At 45.1% G+C, this 19,633-nt stretch overlaps 3 protein-coding genes and 1 non-coding gene across 4 annotated transcripts; 2 read left to right on the top strand and 2 right to left on the bottom strand.

Moving 5' to 3' along the window:
• Nucleotides 1–513: 513 nt before the first annotated feature.
• On the top strand, nucleotides 514–586 carry TRNAE-CUC (transfer RNA glutamic acid (anticodon CUC)). The gene has a single exon. It is a non-coding gene; the product is annotated as a tRNA-Glu (tRNA).
• A 2,697-nt stretch (nucleotides 587–3,283) lies between these two features.
• LOC4330975 (UDP-glucuronate 4-epimerase 1) lies at nucleotides 3,284–5,256 on the bottom strand. Its single transcript, XM_015767518.3, has one exon. The coding sequence runs from the start codon at nucleotides 4,916–4,918 to the stop codon at nucleotides 3,605–3,607; it is 1,314 nt and encodes a 437-aa protein (XP_015623004.1). The 5' UTR covers nucleotides 4,919–5,256; the 3' UTR covers nucleotides 3,284–3,604.
• Nucleotides 5,257–13,775: 8,519 nt separating this feature from the next.
• Nucleotides 13,776–15,809, top strand: LOC4330974 (cytochrome c oxidase subunit 6b-2). Its single transcript, XM_015769438.3, has 4 exons — nucleotides 13,776–13,936; nucleotides 14,165–14,253; nucleotides 14,463–14,544; nucleotides 15,446–15,809. Exons 1-4 carry the CDS (start codon nucleotides 13,901–13,903, stop codon nucleotides 15,497–15,499), a joined length of 261 nt encoding a protein of 86 aa, XP_015624924.1. The 5' UTR covers nucleotides 13,776–13,900; the 3' UTR covers nucleotides 15,500–15,809.
• Nucleotides 15,810–17,533: 1,724 nt separating this feature from the next.
• On the bottom strand, nucleotides 17,534–19,197 carry LOC9269854 (transcription factor IBH1-like 1). The gene is made up of 2 exons (XM_015769473.3): nucleotides 18,051–19,197; nucleotides 17,534–17,928 (listed from the first exon to the last, which is right to left on the bottom strand). Exons 1-2 carry the CDS (start codon nucleotides 18,652–18,654, stop codon nucleotides 17,921–17,923), a joined length of 612 nt encoding a protein of 203 aa, XP_015624959.1. The 5' UTR covers nucleotides 18,655–19,197; the 3' UTR covers nucleotides 17,534–17,920.
• Between the last annotated feature and the right edge of the window lie 436 nt (nucleotides 19,198–19,633).

Raw genomic sequence — 19,633 nt, 5'->3', positions numbered from 1 at the left:
ATGCATGGAACGGAGGTGCTTGCATGTAATTTCGAATCGGCCTCGTTTGGTATGTGTATTCAGCACACAAATACTAACGGTACTACATCGGTTACTTATGGTCCATCGGTCTTAGCGAAAATTTGAATTTTAAAACTTAATTTTAGAGTTGATTTTAAGAAGTTTCGTAGTTTACTTTTTCAGGATTGTCTTTTTAAATTGCTAACAACATATAAAAGTTTCTCATCAATTATCCTTAGCTGCTTCACTCAATTTATTTATTTTTTATATCTTATCAGCCGTAAAGAAAATGATGGAGTTGTGATTTTGTAAAATGAGAGAGTTGCTTGTACAATTTGTATTTTGTTTCAGCGATTATTAATCATATCATGCAGGAAAGCAATCATATGAAGATGACATAGATGGCGGGATTAGAGAAGGCTCACACTGCCCCAATAATTATCCTCATAGTTATAGGAATACCTTGCAAAATGTTAACTTTTAATAAAATTATGAAATCTATTAGAGCAAGCATCCGTTGTAGTCTAGCTGGTTAGGATACTCGGCTCTCACCCGAGAGACCCGGGTTCGAGTCCCGGCAACGGAATTTTTTTGTTGTTTCTCGCACCTTCGGTTTTTATGCGTTTTGACCCAACATAAAAACGGACAGCATGTTCTGTTACCTTCAGAAGACTCAAATCCTTCTCTGATTTCAAACAAGACGATGTCCGCACCACCTGCTACGTTTGCATGTTCTCTAGTTCTCCACGTATTTTTCTGGTTCAGAGTTCAGAGTGCAATTTTGCACAGCTCGTCCATGTAGGACGACAATACTTCACACATGCACTACTACTCTACTGGAGTACATTGGCTTCCTAACTCTGAAGCTGTATAACACTTCTCTCCGACGAAACGAAACGAACCCCAACCGAAGTGGTAACCGGCGAGGTCGCCTTCCTTTGGATTGGATTGGATTGGATTGCGACTGAAACCCCCATCAGAGTTCAGAAACGCCACACGGGATACGCTATGCTTTGCTTTGCTTCAGACGCTTCCGATATCCCCCACATCCTCAAGGAAGCAACCAGACAAGCAGGATCCAACTGACTGGATCATTGGAGGCAGGAGACCTTGAGCTGGATATGAACTATGAATATGCAGTGACCCCAACACCCATATGGAGTACTGTACTATCTTATCTGAAGAAGAGAACACTCACCTGGACGTGGGCTCGTGGCACAAGCTGGATATGAAGAGGCCCATGCTTCATCAATCATCGGAGTCTTGCATTGCACGTCCTAAACCTTAGCTTCAGTTACAGGTCACTTTAACTTGACAGCAACGACCAATGGCTTTAGGTTATTTTCCCTTTACAGGTTCAAGTTGGAGCCAAGTGTGTAAATCCAACAGAGACCAGTACATTACTCGTATACAACAAAACAAGATCAAGTGATCAACCTAAACAAGTTATTTGGCTAAGGCCCTATTTGTTTTAGCTTAAAATTATTGTAATCTAAATTATTAAATCAGATTACTCTAAACTGGATTATAATAAGTTGACATAAAATAAGCTGCAAGTTGTTTGTTTCTCTGGATTATTAGAGGCATCTAAAAGTAGTAGGTCTTTAACCACTCAATAATCTGAAAAAAGCTCCTCTATAGGAGATTATTGGATTATACTAATCTGACTTATAGATTATAATAATCTAGCATAATAATCTAGTTGTTTGTTTCAGCTTACTTCTGATAATCTAGATTATAATAATCATAAGCTGAATCAAATAGGGTAAAAAAAAACAGGATGCAGTTGGGCTTAAAATAGGTTTCAGATTAGCAAAGCAGTACACTTTTTCCGTCGTTGTCCTCTTTTATTCCTCGCGCCATTGCACTCTGCACGCTGCGCTGCAGCAGAGCAGCGGGTTTTGTTGCTTCCCTCCCATTAGATGGGTGGGGGCCCGACCTGGCCATTAGCAACAGCGAGCGCACTAGTCCTCCACTGCCCAAAGTAAAGTGCTCCATGTCAACAGGTGAGGCCGTCCGGGAGATGATCAGATGAATCACAATTAACTTCTACTTGTATTTTTATTGCTATCATGAAACTTGTCACGACTCACCACCGCACGAGGCCTCTGATGGATGCAATTACTGTAGATATGTTTATGTTAATCCTTGTGTACGTCAAATAAATCGGCAGTACGCCAGTACGTAGTAGGGCAATGACAACGGACAGTCCAAACCGACGTCGAATACTCTATAGTATCCCGGTCGACGGGTCGAGAGCCCGAAACGGTGCAGGCACAGCACATTTGGTTTCAGGCCTTTTCAGGTTGCAGATGCCTCGACTCTACTACACGCGTGTCAGCGTCTTGTTTGCCTTTGCCTGGGTTGGCGCGACACAGAATCGGAGATGCCACCGGCCAATTGATCCTGGACTCGTGCAACCCGATACAAAATGCCACGGGAAGCTCGGGTTTGCCGAAAATTCACGGGACCTTGCTCCACTGGTCGCACATCCCGATTTCACACCGGAATAGTAGCCGTTTTACTCGTTTTTCCCCTATCCTGACGTAGTGCAAGATCATCATTTCTACTGCAATGTGCAGAGAGCAACTCATGCTCGGGTTGCAAATATTAATTCAAAACGATGAATCATCAACGGATTCTCTTCAATTTATTTGCTCTACCAGATTTACAATTAACAGAGTTTGGAATACAAATATTTTTTTATTAATCAAATCCTGATAATTAGAAGCGCAGCTCATGAGGGTAGATCTCAAGAACAAAACACATTCTTATTCCCTATGCAATAAAGAAAGGCAGTTCGGGTACAGCTCAGAACGACGAGAGGCCACCGACCGCGTTGACGGGCCCACCCATGTGGTCCAACGTGGGTTTAGGTGGGCCCCACCCCGACAATCCCGCCCCACCTCCATCCACAGCCACAGACAGGTGGTCCCACCTGACGCCATAAAGCAACCCGGCCCCACCGCCCAGTGCCAGCGACGCGGGCCAGCTGGCGACCACCTCACGCCCTTCGAGGCGCCACTCGCTTTTCCCCTTCTCTCTCTCTCTGCTTATCTTATCACATTAGAAAAAGGCCCACGGTTGGCTCATATTTACAGGAGACTGCCACTGCTTCTCCTCCTTCCTATTTCTTCTCGCATTCTCTCCCTCGTCTCCGGGAGAAAATTTTGCGGGCGGCGAAACAAACTAGTAATCGATTCGAAATTTAAACGCATTGTTGTTTTATTGTTTGATTAGTTTAGCTCAAGAAAGATTCATAGCTCAGCTATGACCAGCCAGATTACACACAAAAAATTCGAGGGTGTGAAACGTTATGGAGAACGAAATTTACAGAAGAGCATGGAGAAGATAAAGGGAAAAGGAAGAGAAAAATGCTGCTCTCCATTGCTTTCTTCTTCCTCCCTCCCCTCCCCCAAGAAAAGAATTCCCCCCAGTATTCCAAAGAACATCCTAAAATATTTCCCCCAAAAAAAAAGTCGAAATAAGAATGTTAATGTTTTGATCCTGGAGTGGAATCGACCACTGGATGGCCAGAGAATAAGAAGAAAAAAAGAAGAAAGAAAAAGAAAAGAATTAGCAGAAGAATTAGGGCGGATTATAGTCACAAGTTCTTGGATCCCCTGGTGTAGCCGTAGTAGGAGAGGTACCACTTGACGAACTTCTTGAGCCCGACGTCGAGGTTGGTGGTCGGCTTGTAGCCGAGCTGCTGCCTCGCGAGGGAGATGTTGGCGTGCGTGAATGGCACGTCGCCATTGCCGGGCATCTCGACCACGTTCTTCTTGGCCTTCACGCGGAGGTGCTTCTCCAGGATGGACACCAGGTTGGGCACCGTCACCGGCGAGGTGTTGCCGAGGTTGAAGATCCTGTAGGGCGCCGGCCCGCGCTTCTTGCCCCCGGTGCCGGTGCTCTTCCCGGCCGTGTCGAGCGAGCCGAGGCAGCCCTTGACGATGTCGTCGATGTAGGTGAAGTCGCGGGCGAGGTCGACGCGGTTCTTGCCGCGGTACACCGTGATGGGCTTCCCCTGCAGGATGTTGCGGGTGAAGGAGAAGTAGGCCATGTCCGGCCGCCCCCATGGCCCGTACACGGTGAAGAAGCGGAGTCCGGTGATGGAGAGGCCGTAGATGTGGTTGTACGTGTGGGTGATCTCCTCGCCGGCCTTCTTGGTGGCGGCGTACAGCGACGCCGGCTGGTCAGTGCGGTCGCTCTCCGTGAAGGGCACCTTGTCGTTGAGGCCGTAGACGGAGGAGGAGGAGGCCCAGACGATGGCCGGCTGCGGGTCGGCGTCCTTGCATGCCTCGAGGAGGGTGACGAGGCCGGCGATGTTGGAGTGCACGTAGGACGCCGGGTTCTCCATGGCGTAGCGCACGCCCGCCTGCGCCGCGAGGTGGAGCACGTGCGTGAAGGGCACGACGTCGAAGAGCTTGGCGAGGAGGCGGCCGTCGTTGATGTCGCCCTCGATGACGAACACCCCGTGCGAGGCGAGCAGCGACCTGCGCGCCTTCTTGAGCGAGGGGTCGTAGTAGGAGTTGAAGTTGTCGATGCCGACGACGCCGTCGCCGCGCTTGCGGAGCGCGAGGGAGCAGTGCGTGCCGACGAACCCGGCGGCGCCCGTCACGAGCACCGACATCCCCGCGCCCGCCGCCGACCCGGGCGGCCGCCTCGGCGCGGCGGACGCGCGGATCTGGCGCTCCCAGTGCAGCCCGCCCCAGGAGGCGGCGAAGTACTTGGACGAGGTGTCGACGAAGGACTGGAAGCTGAGGTACGACGCGGTCATGGCGACGAGGAAGAGCGCCCAGAGGAACATGGTGCTGGTCGACGCGAAGCAGCGGTGGAGCTGGCGGTTCATCGCCGTCGCCCTCTCGATCTTCACCTTCCCCGGCGTCGACGGGAACATGTCGTCCTCCAGCACCCGCATCCTCCTCGCCCGTCTAGAACCTTCTAGATTACCAAAATCGGCGGTGCCTTTTGGATCGAGGGAGTTCTTGGGGGGGGAATTCGGGGATTGGAAAAAAATATTATTATTAGGGTGGGGAAAGGAGGGGGGCAGGGGCTAGATGTGCGCCTGCCTGAGGAAAGGGTGGAGATGGGACGAGGCCGGATATAAATAGGGGGGGAGGAGACGCGTGAGCGCCGCCGCGGCAGCTGCTCGCTGACGGTGGCGGCCGGCCGCCTGGCTGGTTGGGTGGGTGGTTGGTTGGTTGAGGGGAGGGTGATCGGTTTCCGTTTCCTTTCCTTCCTTTTCTTTCCTTCCTCTCTTTGTTGTGTGGAAGGGAGTATTTATTTATAGTAGTTTGTTGCTATTTTTGATGGATTTATTTTATCATATATTGATCGATTGGGAATGGCTGGTTTTGTGTAGTGATTTGTGTTTCCGCGTGAAGAGTGTGTGAATTAATCTGCTGTGAATGGCATTGCGTCGTGCGGTAATAATGGTGGTGAAATGAATTCACGCGTGTGGAGAATTCGACGAGTTTAATGGAGGAAGCTTCCATTGACTGGGATTTTATTTATTTTTGGATAAGTTGTTTTTGGAATTTATTTATTGGGGGGGGGGGGGGGGGACAAAAATTATGCCCGTAGAAATCGTGTCACATGGGGGGTCAGATTTGTGTGTTTTAGTTTATCTGGAAGCGGTGTTTAACGTGGTCATGCAATGGCAATAGCGTGGACAGTGTGATTCATCTTATTATTTCCAGGTCTTCAGGAGCAGATTATTTTACGGTGAATAGCTAATTCGGTCATTAAACTTTTGTTACGTGTTAAATTAGTTCTTGATGTTTCACATATTCTGAACAAGCTTTAAAAGATTCTCGTGTGGCTTAAAACAGTTCTCGAACACCATTAAAAATGCCACGTGGTATTACCAAGTTATTTTGCACATAAAAGTCAGCATTTAAATCTCCATATTTACCTGTTACAACTATGGGTGTGTTCGGAACCCTGGTTCCCAACACTAAGTGCCCGCACGGAAAACGGAGCAACGATTAGCAGGTGATTAATTAAGTATTTGTTATTTTTTTAAAAAAATGGATTAATTTGATTTTTTTAAGCAACTTTCGTATAGAAACTTTTTACAAAAAAAACGCACCATTTAGTAGTTCGAAAAGCGTGCGCGTGAAAAATGAGGGAAATGAGTTGAGAAGAGAGACGGCTGAACACAGCCATATATGGTGCACAATGTTTAGCTTTATATTTTGAGTAGGAAAAAAAAGTGGGTGAGAGAAGAAAAAGGAGACACCGAACATAAAACAAAGGAAGATGTCACATTGTTTAATTACCAATGCAACATCTGTTTCGCCAATGACCAAAAACTGAAGACCCAAAGGGCAAAAGTATCTGCCAGGCAGGGAGTCCTTTTGATTCAACTATACTAAGAATAACAAACCCTTGGCGACCCCCACCAAATGGTTGGGCAAAATCAATATGGATGGGGCTTTCTCCTCTAATGAAGGAAATGGAGCAATAGGAATTGTGATTAGAAATATTGACGGGAGAGTAATTCTAACGTCCTAGAGATTTTTCAGAAAATGTGTGGCAGCAGAGGAGGTTGAATTATTTGCTTGTCGTGAAGGCCTAAAATGTACCAATATCGGTCGAGTATTGAGTCTGACTGTGGCACGGTAATTGGAAGTAAGCCTGCTAATGGATTGAGTTGGAATGGCTTAAATGGACTGGATTCTAGTTTGGATTATCTTTGATTGGGTGAAAATGGGTTGCTATTTCAAATGGATTGGATCGGTTTTGGTGACACATAAGTGGATTGGTGTGGCCTGGATTTGATTTGGTGATATCGGGTTGAAAGTGGATTTAACCCATGGATGGCAAGTGGATTCCTTTAACAGACCGAGTTTGACTACTCCTTGTTGCCGTCCTCTTCGTCTCGGGAGAGGTCACACATGACCTGGACTTGGTGGCGACAGTCAGCGGAGAGGCCGCGCATGGCGGCACCGTATTCGTGGGAGTCGAGGCAGTTGGAACGTGTCTCGTTGCATCTCTTCGATCTCCTCCCGTCTCGCCGCTAGAGCTACCCGCTCTTGTGCCGACTAGGCTTCTTGTTGTTGCCCCACTGCTCCCACATGGCGATTGGATTTCCTTGCCGTGGCTGGTGATGGCCCGTGCTGAGCCTAGACAACATCTACTACGGCGGGGATGGTGCCGCTGGGCATGGTCACCATAGCTAACTGCAGGTGTGCGATATGTACAAGGGAGCAGTTGTGTCGTCGGCCCATCGCTCACCGCCGCCACCGCCGAGGAGACGGCCTTAGCGAGCTGGCTGGCCTCACGATGCTCCTGCGCCTACGTCGACGTGACCGTAGCTGAGAACGGCGCTGGCGTCATGTCCTCTGCCGTCACCACGACGCCACAGTTACATGCATGCAACATTTGCTCTATCCAGCTGCGTCGCCGCCGGTGAGTACGGCATGACTATTGAAGGATCGAAGTGGATTTGATGTAGGTTTAAATGGTTTGGGAGGTGGATTGAGGCCATAAAAGAAGAATAGGTTGGTTCGGTTTAGACTAATGAGGAAAATGGATTGGTCTGGTTTGGATTTTATGGGATGGCTAGTGGATTGGGATGGTTTGGGATAACATTGCTAGCTGTTGTGGATTGGATTGAATATGGGGTGGATCTTGCCCAATTGGTAGGCTTAATTTGGGAGGTTATTGGCTAGAGAGGAAGAAAGATCAAGGTGGACCTTTCTGCTGCGCGCAACGAATGATACAATGTCATTTGTTTAAGAAGTGTGATCTGTCACACTGTAAAATAGAGTGTAATAGGTTAGCTCATGATATTGCACAGCTTGCAAAATAATCAAGTCAGAACGCAGTTTGGTGTGAGACTATCATGGCTTGTGTTATGTATATGGGCAGCATGATTGTAATCCAGTTACTTATCGATAAAACTCTCTTTTCCAAAAGATATGCCGTTATGTTTTGTTTGTTTGTTCTTCATTGTTTTTCCTTTTTTTTATGAAAAATGTAATAGTAGAACAAATATTAAATGCTAAATTTGTATGAATGGATGATGTGGAATGACCATTGGCGTTTCTAGTAAGCCCGAAGACTATATTAAGCCACGTCAGGGACCAAAATGACGTTGAAGTGAAAGTTCTAGGGTTATCAACCCCGTTATTTTGTCCACGGCGGATGACATCTTTTTTCTCGTTTTCTTGTTCCAACTTCCAAACTCACACAGAGCCGACAGAGGTTGCTCATGCAGTCATGCTCCAGTGCTCCACGCTAGTCAGTGCCATCGTGGCAATGGATCTGAAGGCCGGGGGTTGAGGAAATCCAATTTAGAATTCATATTGTTAGACAGACCTTGCTAGTTGCCTTTCTTGTTGGACCCATACCGCACGATCTTCTCCGTGTGCTAATCGCCTATCACTGAAACCTTCCCCTGCGTTTGTTTGCTCCAGCCTCCAGGATTTTATGGCGAGTACTCATTCTATCCTATAAAAAACTAACTTAATAGCTAATGGCATGTATGGTTAGAACATTAGTCCATTAGTCCCTATAAGAGAAGCTTATAGGGACTGAGTTGTTTCTTTCCACCTGCTGCCCCCACTCACAACCCTATCCTCTCTCTCTCTGCATTGTTTTAGAGGTAACATGTTCTTTTTACAGTGCAATTAATAATCTTTAGTCTTTTTTTAATCCCTGTATCCAAACAGACATGGACTAAAGTTTTTTAAGTCCTACGACTAAAGGATGCAAACACCACCCTAAGATTGATATATCCTACTAAAAATTTAGCGGTTTTTTTTTATGGAAAGACTACATGCGCCAGCCGGCCGGCTAGATCGTTTGCTAGATTTGTGTCTCGCCCACGATCGTGTACAGTTGGAAGTCGCCCACGATGCGTTGTCGTAAACGACCTCATCTACCTACGCGCAGCCCAGCAACCGATCGAGAGAGAGCTCACGGTTGATGGCCGCCGCCTCCTGCATTCATTCAGGTAACAGTAGTAGTGAGCTACCTAGCCTCCCTACCAGCAGCACGAGAAAAAAGAAGAGACCACATATAATGTTGGGTTGTTGGAGAGAAGCCTTGGATTCACTTCCAAACAAAGGATCCGTCCCAAAATTCCCCAATCCAATCAACACAGAACCAGCCAGAACCCCTAGAGGGATCATCTCATGTGCGTCCTCTTGACGACCTTTCCACACCCCCCAAGCCACCATTGCTGCCAAAGTGGCAAATGTTTGCATCCCAAGCCTGCAATGCCAAGCACTGGCTGTGCACGGATACGTACTGCCCATGTGACGCCTCCTACCCAACCCTGCTGCAAGTGCTCTTGCTGAGTCGCTGGTGGTGGCCTAGTGCATGCATGTCTCAGCCTTTCTTACTGACTAGTCTCTCTGTTTCATAATATAACAACATGATATGAAATGAGATGCATCATATTGTTACAAAAGTGATTCATCGTACTAGGATAAGTTTAACACGTACTAGATTGTTGTATTATGGGAGGTGGCCTAGCGCATGCATGTCTCAGCCTTTATCACTGACTACTCTACTCTGATTATATAACAACCTAATAGGGAATGAGACATATTCTAATATTACAAATGTGAACATGAGATTTGCACAGATTCATAGTACTATGATATTTTTTTATTTTATACTAAATTATCACTCCCTCCGTCTCTAAATATTTGATGCCATTGATTTTTTTTACACATGTTTGATCGTTCATCTTATTCAAAAACTTTTGTAAATATTATTTAAAAAATTGAGTAGTAGTAGTATATTTAACAATGAATTAAATAATAGAAAAAAATTAATAATTACTTAATTTTTTTTAAATAAGACGAACGGTTAAACATATTTAAAAAACCAACGGCGTTAAATATTTAAGGAGAGAGGGAGGAGTATTATACTATAGGATAGAGGATGGAGGGAATACTCCCCTAGCTAACTGGGTGTCCCCAGCCTAATCAACACTGCGTCAAGCGACCGTAATGTGAAGCACGGGGGGCTTTTCCCCGTGTTTGGGTGGTCAAAAGCTGGCTTGATCTGTCGTTGGGACGTGAGTGCCCACATGGAGTAAACAGTGGGACGCCGATAGGATCACTTGTGAACTCTGATGCGTGCATGCGTGAATGGATGCTTTTTTGGAGATTGCTTCCTTATGAGTGGCGATTAATTAAGCCAGTGATATACTCCGATGAGTGAGAGGGTGACGTGGCACTAACCAGGAACATTTGTAGTTGTAGGTGGGGGGAAAGAGGAGAAGAGCATTGGTCATCATAGCTCGGTGGATATGGAGGCCGATCGAACTTATTCTTCTTTTTTTGGTTCGGTTCTGATTTCTTTTTCATCATTCCTGCGTGACACATGAGAGCTACGGTTTTTTTTTTTCAGGAAGGACAGGTCCAACGATACGATGGATTAGTGCGCTAGAAGTTGGTTTGATCGAGTGCGTAAGCTTCAAGTTACTGCAAACTTTTGCTAATATGCTTATCCAAAACAATGAGCCGTTTCTGGCTAGTCTTTACGAAAAGTATTTTGTATTTTTTGGTCAAAAATTTAAATTTTATCATCTACAGTTGGTACAGTTGGGTGCTGTTACCAAATCTGATTGGTTCATCTCGATCAAACTAATCTAAACTCGCTCTCGCCGTACGACACCGGACACACGGGCCCCTTTTCACTTTGTTGGGCGTCCAAACAAAAAGAAGCCAATTGATCAGGACAGCTATAACATGGGTAGCTTGCAAATGAAACCTTCAACTGTGCCGTTAAATGACAAGAAAGGCTTTAATTTCCACGCGCTCCAATCTCCGTCGCGACCGCAACAAAAATATGCATATCCATCCATCTCCGATGATAGTAACATCGTGACATGATGACACGAGTAATAAATTTCTGTGAGGTTATCCCTCTAATTATAGGTTAGCCAATAATAATACTAATATGACTTCAATTAAAATTGTTAACAAATTAGTATTTGCAATTTTTGAATCTGTACATAACTATAAACGATTTCGGGTTAAAATTTTTGCAACCTATGTAACTATAAACAACTAAGGTCCTATTTGTTTCAACATAAGATTGTTATAATTCAGATTATTGATCCACGTTATTATAAGCTGGATTATAATAAACTATAGTAGAATAAGAATAAGTTATGAGTTGTTTATTTCTCTGGATTATTGGGTTTGAGCTAATTAATGTTTATAATACCATAAGCTATTGCGGAGTGGGAGGAGGATGAGACGGCGGCGGTGATGCGGCTAGGGGAAGGAGCGGGGCACAGGATGGGTGTCGGTGATATGGGTCTGGAGGTATCAGGACCATCGGGAGGAGGCTGCCCCCGGTAGCCACGTGCACCCCGCCAGGGGGATCGGCCTCCTCCGCCCACCTAACCGCATTTAAGGCAGTGTGAACGAGCGCACCATGCTACATTAAATGCAGTGCGTGGTGCGCCTTGTTGTATTGTGACCAATCTGGGACCAGTCGAATGACCGATGTGGCCAGGGTAGTACGCCTGTGCACTGTCACATTGCGTATCACAGCCGGAGACGGTTTGCCTAACCCGGTCAGCGTAAGATTTCTGTTTCCCGGCGCAAGTGGGGACCCAAAAGTCTTCACTCATTAAATACCGAATGGCATGCATGTCCCCCGTGTCAACTGGATAGATTTGATGGGCCCCACGCCGTAGCAACGCGTGCAATAGACTTCCAAGGCAAGCAACGAGACATGCATTTAATGTGATTATCCTCCCTGGATAGGCTGGGTGGGCCCATGTAGTAACCCCTTGAGATATAAAAGGAGGTCCAGGCCGGAAAGGCTAAGGGACGATCGATCGCCCCTAGCGCGGTCCCCCCTCCCTCCACGTGGTTTCTTTTTTTGTCACCGTATTACTTTCTTATTTTAGTAAATTTATGCACCTAAAGTTTATACATCTCAAGTTTACACATCTAAAGTTTAGAGATCCAAAGTTTATAAGTCAAAAGTTTATATATCTAATTCAAATTTGAATTTGAATTCAAATATTTTTTTATATATTGTATTTCTATACATCTAAAGTTTATACACCTAAAGTTTATAGACCCAAAGTTTATAAGTCAAAAGTTTACATACCCGATTCAAATTTGAATTTGAATTATATCCAATTCAAATTTGAATTTGAATTTGAATTCAAATATTTTTTATATATAGTATTTCTATGCATCTAAATTTTATACACCTAAAGTTTATAGACCCAAAGTTTATAAGTCAAAAGTTTACATATCCGATTCAAATTTGAATTTGAATTCAAATATTAGTTTATAGGCCCAAAGTTTATAATTCAAAAGTTTACATACCCGTTTCAAATATGAATTTGAATTCAAATATTTTTATATATAGTATTTCTATACATAAATTTTTTCAACTTTATTTTTTTATTTTTAAAAAATGTATGGTGTAGTAGGAAGAGAAGATGGGAGGAGGAAGGGAGAGAGTAGCTTATAAGGGATGGGGGTGATCGCCTGGAGCGGTCACCCGCCCATTAGCCACCCCCGGTTCAGGCCTATCTAGGGAGGGATGAGCCTTTTTCACTAAAGCAGTCTTCTGCCCTCATCATCAACAGCTTCTACTCTAACAAGGAGATATTGTAATTTCTCACACAATCAGCTAAGCACAAGAGTAGAGTATTATGCTTCTTAGCGGCCCGAACATGTATAAACCCCTATTATCTCATTGTTCTCGAGGAATCCGATCTCACTGAGTTCTCGAATCTCACCCGCTGCCTCCGGCCAAACCAACAAAGTGGGGCCTCACTGTCCCCCGCTAGCGGAGTTCACCCTCCAACAATGGGGCTTGGGGAAGGATTTGCGCGCAGGGTTTGGGTTTGGAGAATGATTCGCGCGTGACTAGGGAGATAGAAAGGAAACGGATGCGTTGGGTTTGATAGCAGTGGTGGGTAATTTACATAAATTTTTTAAGTGCAGTGGGTCTTCGTGTCCGTTGCACAGGATTCTGGAACGTCAATTTTCTTATCTTCTTTTTTTTTTAAGAAGAAAGATATTCATTACTTAGCTTGGATCGGTCAAAGACTCAAGCGTCGTAACTTTCTGAAGTGAGATATACGGAGTACTATTTACATACGCAAATCCGAGCGATGGCGACTGGCGAGAGGTGGTGAGCTAAGGTATCTATCCGTACCTGCGCCGCGCAATTGACTTTCCCGGCCGCGCACCGCACGTCGTGGCTGCGTTTCGTTTCTCGGTCTCGCGCGCGTGGTGTCACGTCTTGACCCGCCGCTCCGACGATCTCGCGCGTACGTACGTACGTACGCGACGACGACTGAATGGCAACAGCAGCAGCCGTACGTTGCCGTCGCCGTCACGCACGGCGCGACACTTTTGCCCTCACCTCCTACGCCTACACGTAGTACATACATACATACACGACTAAAATACACGTACGTAGTACGTACCACGAGACTAGGACGTCTCTCACCTAATGGGCCGGCGCGCCTACCGTCATCAAGGCCTGAAAAGCATAAGTTCATGTATATATATGGGCTCTCTCATCGAGGCCCGATTCAGCCGAGGCCGAGGCGACACATCGTAACGGGCCGGAAACCTTATTGGGCTTCGTCCTTGGGCTTAGAAAATCCAGTTTCCTTCTTCCAATTCCGGCCAGCCTTAACACACAAAACAGCTAGCGCCCGTTGTATTGCAGCCGTGGACTGGACACGCTGGAGGAAGCATCAAAACCAGTATTTTACGCAGAAGTAAACGCCCAGAACGCCCAACTTGCCCAGGACTTTCGTCATGCTGCAGATGTCACCACCTATAATACACTGCCCGGATGAACATTCCAAACCCCCAACCATATCTCATCGTAAAATTTGCAGCTCGTATAGGACAGTAAACGAAGAAACCATCGTCGTACGTCGTCCATGTCTGACGCCCCTCCCATGGCCGAGAAACCAACTGTAAGTATGCCAATGTCTGCACTTTTTCCCTCTCTTAGACTGTGTTTAGTTCCACGCTAAAATTAGAAGTTTGACTAAAATCGAAAGCTTAAAGTAAAAGGTCGGAAGTTTATGTGTGTAGGAAAGTTTCGATGTGATGAAAAAATTGGAATTTTGAAGAAAAAATTGGAACTAAACCAGGCCTTATTCGATTCTTGCATCTCTCGCTGATCTGATGAGTATTTGCAGATCAAGGTGGAGACGACGCCGGGAGACTGGAGGTTCCCGTCGGCCAACCAGACCAAGCGATGCTTCACGTGCTACATCGAGTACAACAAGCAAGTTCGCCATCGATCCTTACCTATACAGTACCCCCTATATATATATATAGCTAGATAGATTGATAGATAGGAGTACAGTACATATATATAGCGATGTTTCATCTGCACGCCTAGTAGCTTATAGCACGCATGTTCATGAAGCTGAAGTAACCACGATGACTCATATCCATATGGTACGTAAATCCTATCTATAATTCTGTATGCAGGTGCATAGAAGCCAAGGGTGAAGGGTCCGACGAGTGCACCAAGTATGCCAAGTGCTACAGATCCCTCTGCCCCGGGGAATGGGTACGTACTTATAGCTAATGGAAATATTTTACATCTTCGGCTTCTGTTATAAAACACACGGTAATAATTTGTTAAACAAGAAACTGAGACATAAGATAGTTTACATGTATAAGTTATTCTATATCACGTACTCTGAACCAGTAGCAGTACACAATACAGTACCAGAGAGATCGAGATCGATCAATGTACTCCTTCCTACTTCCTCCGTTTTAAGTTATAAGACTTTCTAGCATTATATTGCCCATATTTATATAGATGTTAATCAATCTAGACACACATATATGTTTAGATTTATTAACATGTATATAAATGTGGGCAATATTAGAAACTCTTATAATATAAAACGGAAGAAGTATCTCTCAAATGGCGACAAAGAAAAATATGTATCGCATATCTATGTGTGGTCCGTGAAGATGTAGATGTAGATATATATAGTCAAGACAAGGCATGCGGCTAGTGTACTGCTAGTGGTTCATCCTGGACAGAATATATGCATGCATGCACAAGCCAAGCAATATGCAAAGAAGCAGGCATGATACATGCACTCTAGTAGGTCTCTAGCCATACAAGTAGCCAAGTAGCATGCTGACGAAAACGACGCGAGTAGCACGGCCATTTATTTACACGCCGGAATTGAACTAGCTATAGCTAATAAACTCGCCGTGTACAGAGAGTGTACAGTACAATACTCGATCGCAGCTTGGTCCTGGCTACCACTGTGCAGTGCCATTTTTGTTCGATTAGTAGCACTGTTCCTCACTGGCTTGATCGTTCGAAACTGTGCTTGATTGCATGCAATATTCCCTAGCTAAGCTAGCTGTTTGCGAAGACAACTCTGAATAATTCTCACATGCGTGTTTCTTGTTTGGCGTTGGGATTTTGTGTGTGGGTGTGTGTGCAGATCGAGAGGTGGAAGGAGCAGAGGGCAAACGGGACTTTCGCTGGGCCTCTCTGAAACGGGGACAGCGACCGATCGATCGACCATATCTCTACATATATCGATCGGCTACAGCTAATAATACCAATCAATCCTGTATGCAATGTCGTCTCGATCGTCAGGGTGAAGCCTCGTCGTGACACTCCTAGCTAGTATTATGTACACTCATGACAGTGTCAGTTATTAATTGGTTGTTGTGTCTAATTGCAGTATTAGTAGCGAACTAGCGATGCCCCTGCACTGCTGTACAGTGCCGTGACAAGCTACTCTGAATTTTTTAGATAGTACGCTAGCTGCACCCGTCATAAATTTGGTTGTCTTTGGTTTCGGTTGGCTCTGCTTCCATGTTGCTCTACTACTAGTCTACTACTAATAATGGGTAATTAGCTACTCACAGGTCGATCAGTACGTTGATGCCACATATATAGTTGTAATAGTCATATGGTTTGGGTGAACTAGCTAGGTAGTTCTATATGATACACGAGGAACAATTGACCAAACTAACTAATCAGACAAATTAAATTGCTACATGGAGTGCAAGTCGACCAACGACCTAAATCATGATTGCCAGCTAGTAGCTAATTAAGACATACAGAGTATGCATGCATATACTGATCGATTGACTTGCCAAAGACTCAAAAGTACTATGAAGCTGGTCAATCAAGAGTAAAACCACACACACATGAAGCATGCATAAGTAGAGTACACGCGTCGACAATTCTCACGTCCTTAATTTTCAATTTTAATTTCTGGGAGCTTAATTTTTCATCTAGACGAGTTCCTCCGTTGCATAGGTCGTTGTATATATCGCCATCATCTGCCTGTGCCTCGCATGCTTCTCTTTCGCTATATCTTCCGACACGCATCTCCCCATCCCTATCAGCTAGATTTATTTATTTTTCGTTTTGAGTTGAGATGAACTAGAAAATAGTAATATTTTTAATTTATCGGCTAAACAATTAATATTACTCCTAGTCAAAATGCATGGTGTGTGGTAGAAATAAGCCCTAGCTATATATAGCTATATATAAATATATAAACTGAAGACTACTGATCACTACTCTGACTACTGTACGTTCCACTGATCGCTGCCGCTAGTGTTCCGGATAAGGTTTAGGCAATTGTAATGTGAACAGCACAGTGATCAGTTCATTGAATAAACCCAGCGAATCATATCGATCAGATGGCAATAAGAGTCAAGCATGTCATCAGCCTTCAAGCTTCAACTACTGTACTGGACTGTGGGTAGGCTCTGACTGTCAATGGACGTCAGAAAGAATATTGTAATTAGGGCATGTTTAGATCCTCTAATAAAAATTTTCACCCTATCACATCGAATATTTAGACACATGTATACATTATTAAATATAAAAAAAATAACTAATTATAGATTACATGTAAATTGCGAGAAATCTTTTAAGCCTAATTGCTACATGATTTGACAATATGGTGTTACAGTAAACATTTGATAATAATGGATCAATTAGGCTTAATAAATTCGTCTCGCAGTTTACATGCGGAATCTGTAATTTATTTTGTTATTAGTGTACGTTTAATACTTTAAATGTATCCGTATATCCGATGTGACACGCTAAAACTTTATACCCATGGATTTAAACACCCCTTTAGTGAAGTGAGAGAGCATCGACTCTCTGTCAGGTGTCAGATAGCTAAATGGAGAAAACTGAAAAGCGATTATGCTTGTCTTCAGTTATAGTTGGCTGACCTGGCTCAGCTCAAGCACTTGAGTAGTGTCACGCAGAGAAACACTTAGAGATTTTTTGGCTAGCTCCACAAGACATTAGGCTAGATGACTTGGGTTCGAAGCCTCACCTCTTCTAATTATTTGATATTAGATCATTCCCTAATATTCGTGTTTTTTTCACCAAACCAAGCAGTAAATGGAGAAAAATATAATTAATTGCACCTTAATTAATGGATTAATGTTTGGAGTATTGGGAGTACTGTCATTCTTCCTTTTAGCTTAGATAATTGCCGTACTCTCAACAGAACAAATGCATTACATACAGTCATACAGTGAAGAGACACTTGTACCAAAAGAACTGCTTCATTAATTGCACATACGTTACGACATCCTTTATACATAGCTGTTACGTACGTAGACATGTATACAAGGTTTGCATGCAATTTGTAGAAAAGAAAAAGATCGAATCACCTGACAAATATGTTACATGACACTATACTTACATATGCACATTACCCTCAACTCGGGCATCACTCATGCATGATCTGAAACTCTCAGTGCTAATTAATAAAGAAGAAGTGATATATATATAGTAGATAGAGAAAAGAAGAGGAGGGGAAGTTAACAACAACTACATATGATTCTTACATCAATTGATTATTGATCATGTCTTCCTCACTGCATCTTCTTCTTCAGTACTACTACTGTTACATGAAACAGCAGTTACTAGCTAGCTAGTTACCTGCAAATTAACACCAACACATGCATATCCATGGCTCAGTTAGTTCATGCATGGGTGTGTGCAATGCAAGCACGGTGAGGAAAGTTTATGAGATCGAGTAGCTTAATTAATTAACTAATTACCTGAGTTTTTGAGTTTTTGTTCTTGGAGAGTCCTCACAAGAAGCTGCATTACATCGACCTGAGCTTTCAGAGACACGGCATAGTCTAGGGTTTCCCCCAGCAACGCGCACATGTCGAGAGCTTTCCCTCCCGGCACGATCTCTTTCAGCACGCTCGCCCTCTTCCTCACCATGGCCCTCGCGACGCCACCGCCGCCGCCGCCGCCGCCGCCGTACGCCTTTGTGGTGGCCGCCGTGGTGTTGTTCGCCGGCCTGATCGGCCGCCGCCGCCGGCGGATCAGGCTCCTCCTCACGATCTTCCTGCAGATCATCTTCCTCGGCGACGGCGACGGCGGCGAACGGTGCTGCTGCGGCGCCTGCGCGAGCTCCGCCGCCAGCGACCGGCTCCAGCACGGCGCGGCGCCCCTGGCGGCGGCGAGCGCGGCGTCGGCGGCGCGCTTGATGGCGCTCTTCCTCTCGTGGAAACCCATCTCCCCGGACGCCACGCCGCCCTTCCTGAGCCCTAGGATGAGGTTCCGGAGCAGCGCCCGCTTGAACCTCCCCGAGCCGCCGCCGCCGGCGCCGCCGTTGCCGCCGCCGCCAGCTTGCACTCTAGCTGAAGGCATGGTGGTGACCAAGCAAGCTCAAACAGCTGCTAGCTATGGTAGGTGTACGTGTTGCAGCAAAGTTGAAATGGAGCAAGAATTAATCCTACAACGAGAGAAATGGAAATGGATGGGAGGGAGTGTATCAGAATCGAAGGAGCAACATGGACATATAAGTAGGCATTGGCATGCATACGCATCAATTATGCGTGCACGTACTATCTACTCGTTGATCATGATGATGATCTTTTCGTACATGTATGTAGCTAGGTTCATTGGATAAGATCTCTGGAATGTGAGTTGGAGAGAAAGGGAAAGAGAGAGAAATAGAGAGATAGAGCTATCTAACTATCATCACGAGAGGAGAGGGGAGCCCATGTCTCCATTATATTGGCTTAGCTATAGGGAAAGAGAGGAAGAAGAAGAAGAAGGTTAGCTAGGACTAGGAGGACTAGGAGAGGAGTATTGGCTAGGAGGAGAGATCGATCGAGAGGAGACAATGCACATGCATGCACATGGGTGGCTCGCGCTCGCTGCGGCCCACGCCCACGCACACATGCCGCACTGAGCTAGTGAGTTTAATACCACTCGATCGCGCGCGTGTAGAGAGAGAGAGAGAGAGAGAGAGACAATGCAAGCAGCGCAGTGGCAGTTGCACAGTGCAACGCCCCTGAAGGCCCTGTTCGGTTGCACAGTGCACAGTTGCACAGTGTTACGCGGCGGGAAATGAAAAGTATATTAAAAAATTTATGATAGATATAATAAGAGATCGAAATCGAAATTTATTCTGGGCCGAGAACCAATTTACTCATGATAGGGACAATAAAAGCAGGTACAATAGCAGGTTATAAGCCAGCTGCAAACATATTTTAAGGAGATAAATGAGAAGAGAGAAGAGCAGCGGGCTACAGATTTGTAGCCAGCTGTAGCACGGACTCAAAGACGCATTGTGTGTATAACAGGTGGGACCATGTATTAATAGTGTAGTATGTAACTATTG

Source organism: Oryza sativa, chromosome 2 (assembly GCF_034140825.1).
Source record: "Oryza sativa Japonica Group chromosome 2, ASM3414082v1".
NCBI classification, from domain to species: Eukaryota; Viridiplantae; Streptophyta; class Magnoliopsida; order Poales; family Poaceae; genus Oryza; species Oryza sativa.
Note: the sequence above shows the minus strand (reverse complement) of the source record. Positions and strands in the feature narration are given on the sequence as shown.

What these genes read in the sequence shown, in the direction of transcription:
- LOC4330975 (XM_015767518.3), bottom strand. Translation starts at nt 4,918, where the DNA reads ATGCGGGTGCTGGAGGACGACATGTTCCCGTCGACGCCGGGGAAGGTG.
- LOC4330974 (XM_015769438.3), top strand. Translation starts at nt 13,901, where the DNA reads ATGTCTGACGCCCCTCCCATGGCCGAGAAACCAACT. An exon ending in TGCTACATCGAGTACAACAA is followed by an intron (nt 14,254 to 14,462) that starts GCAAGTTCGCCA and finishes TTCTGTATGCAG; the next exon opens with GTGCATAGAAGCCAAGGGTG. An exon ending in CCCTCTGCCCCGGGGAATGG is followed by an intron (nt 14,545 to 15,445) that starts GTACGTACTTAT and finishes GTGTGTGTGCAG; the next exon opens with ATCGAGAGGTGGAAGGAGCA.
- LOC9269854 (XM_015769473.3), bottom strand. Translation starts at nt 18,654, where the DNA reads ATGCCTTCAGCTAGAGTGCAAGCTGGCGGCGGCGGCAACGGCGGCGCC.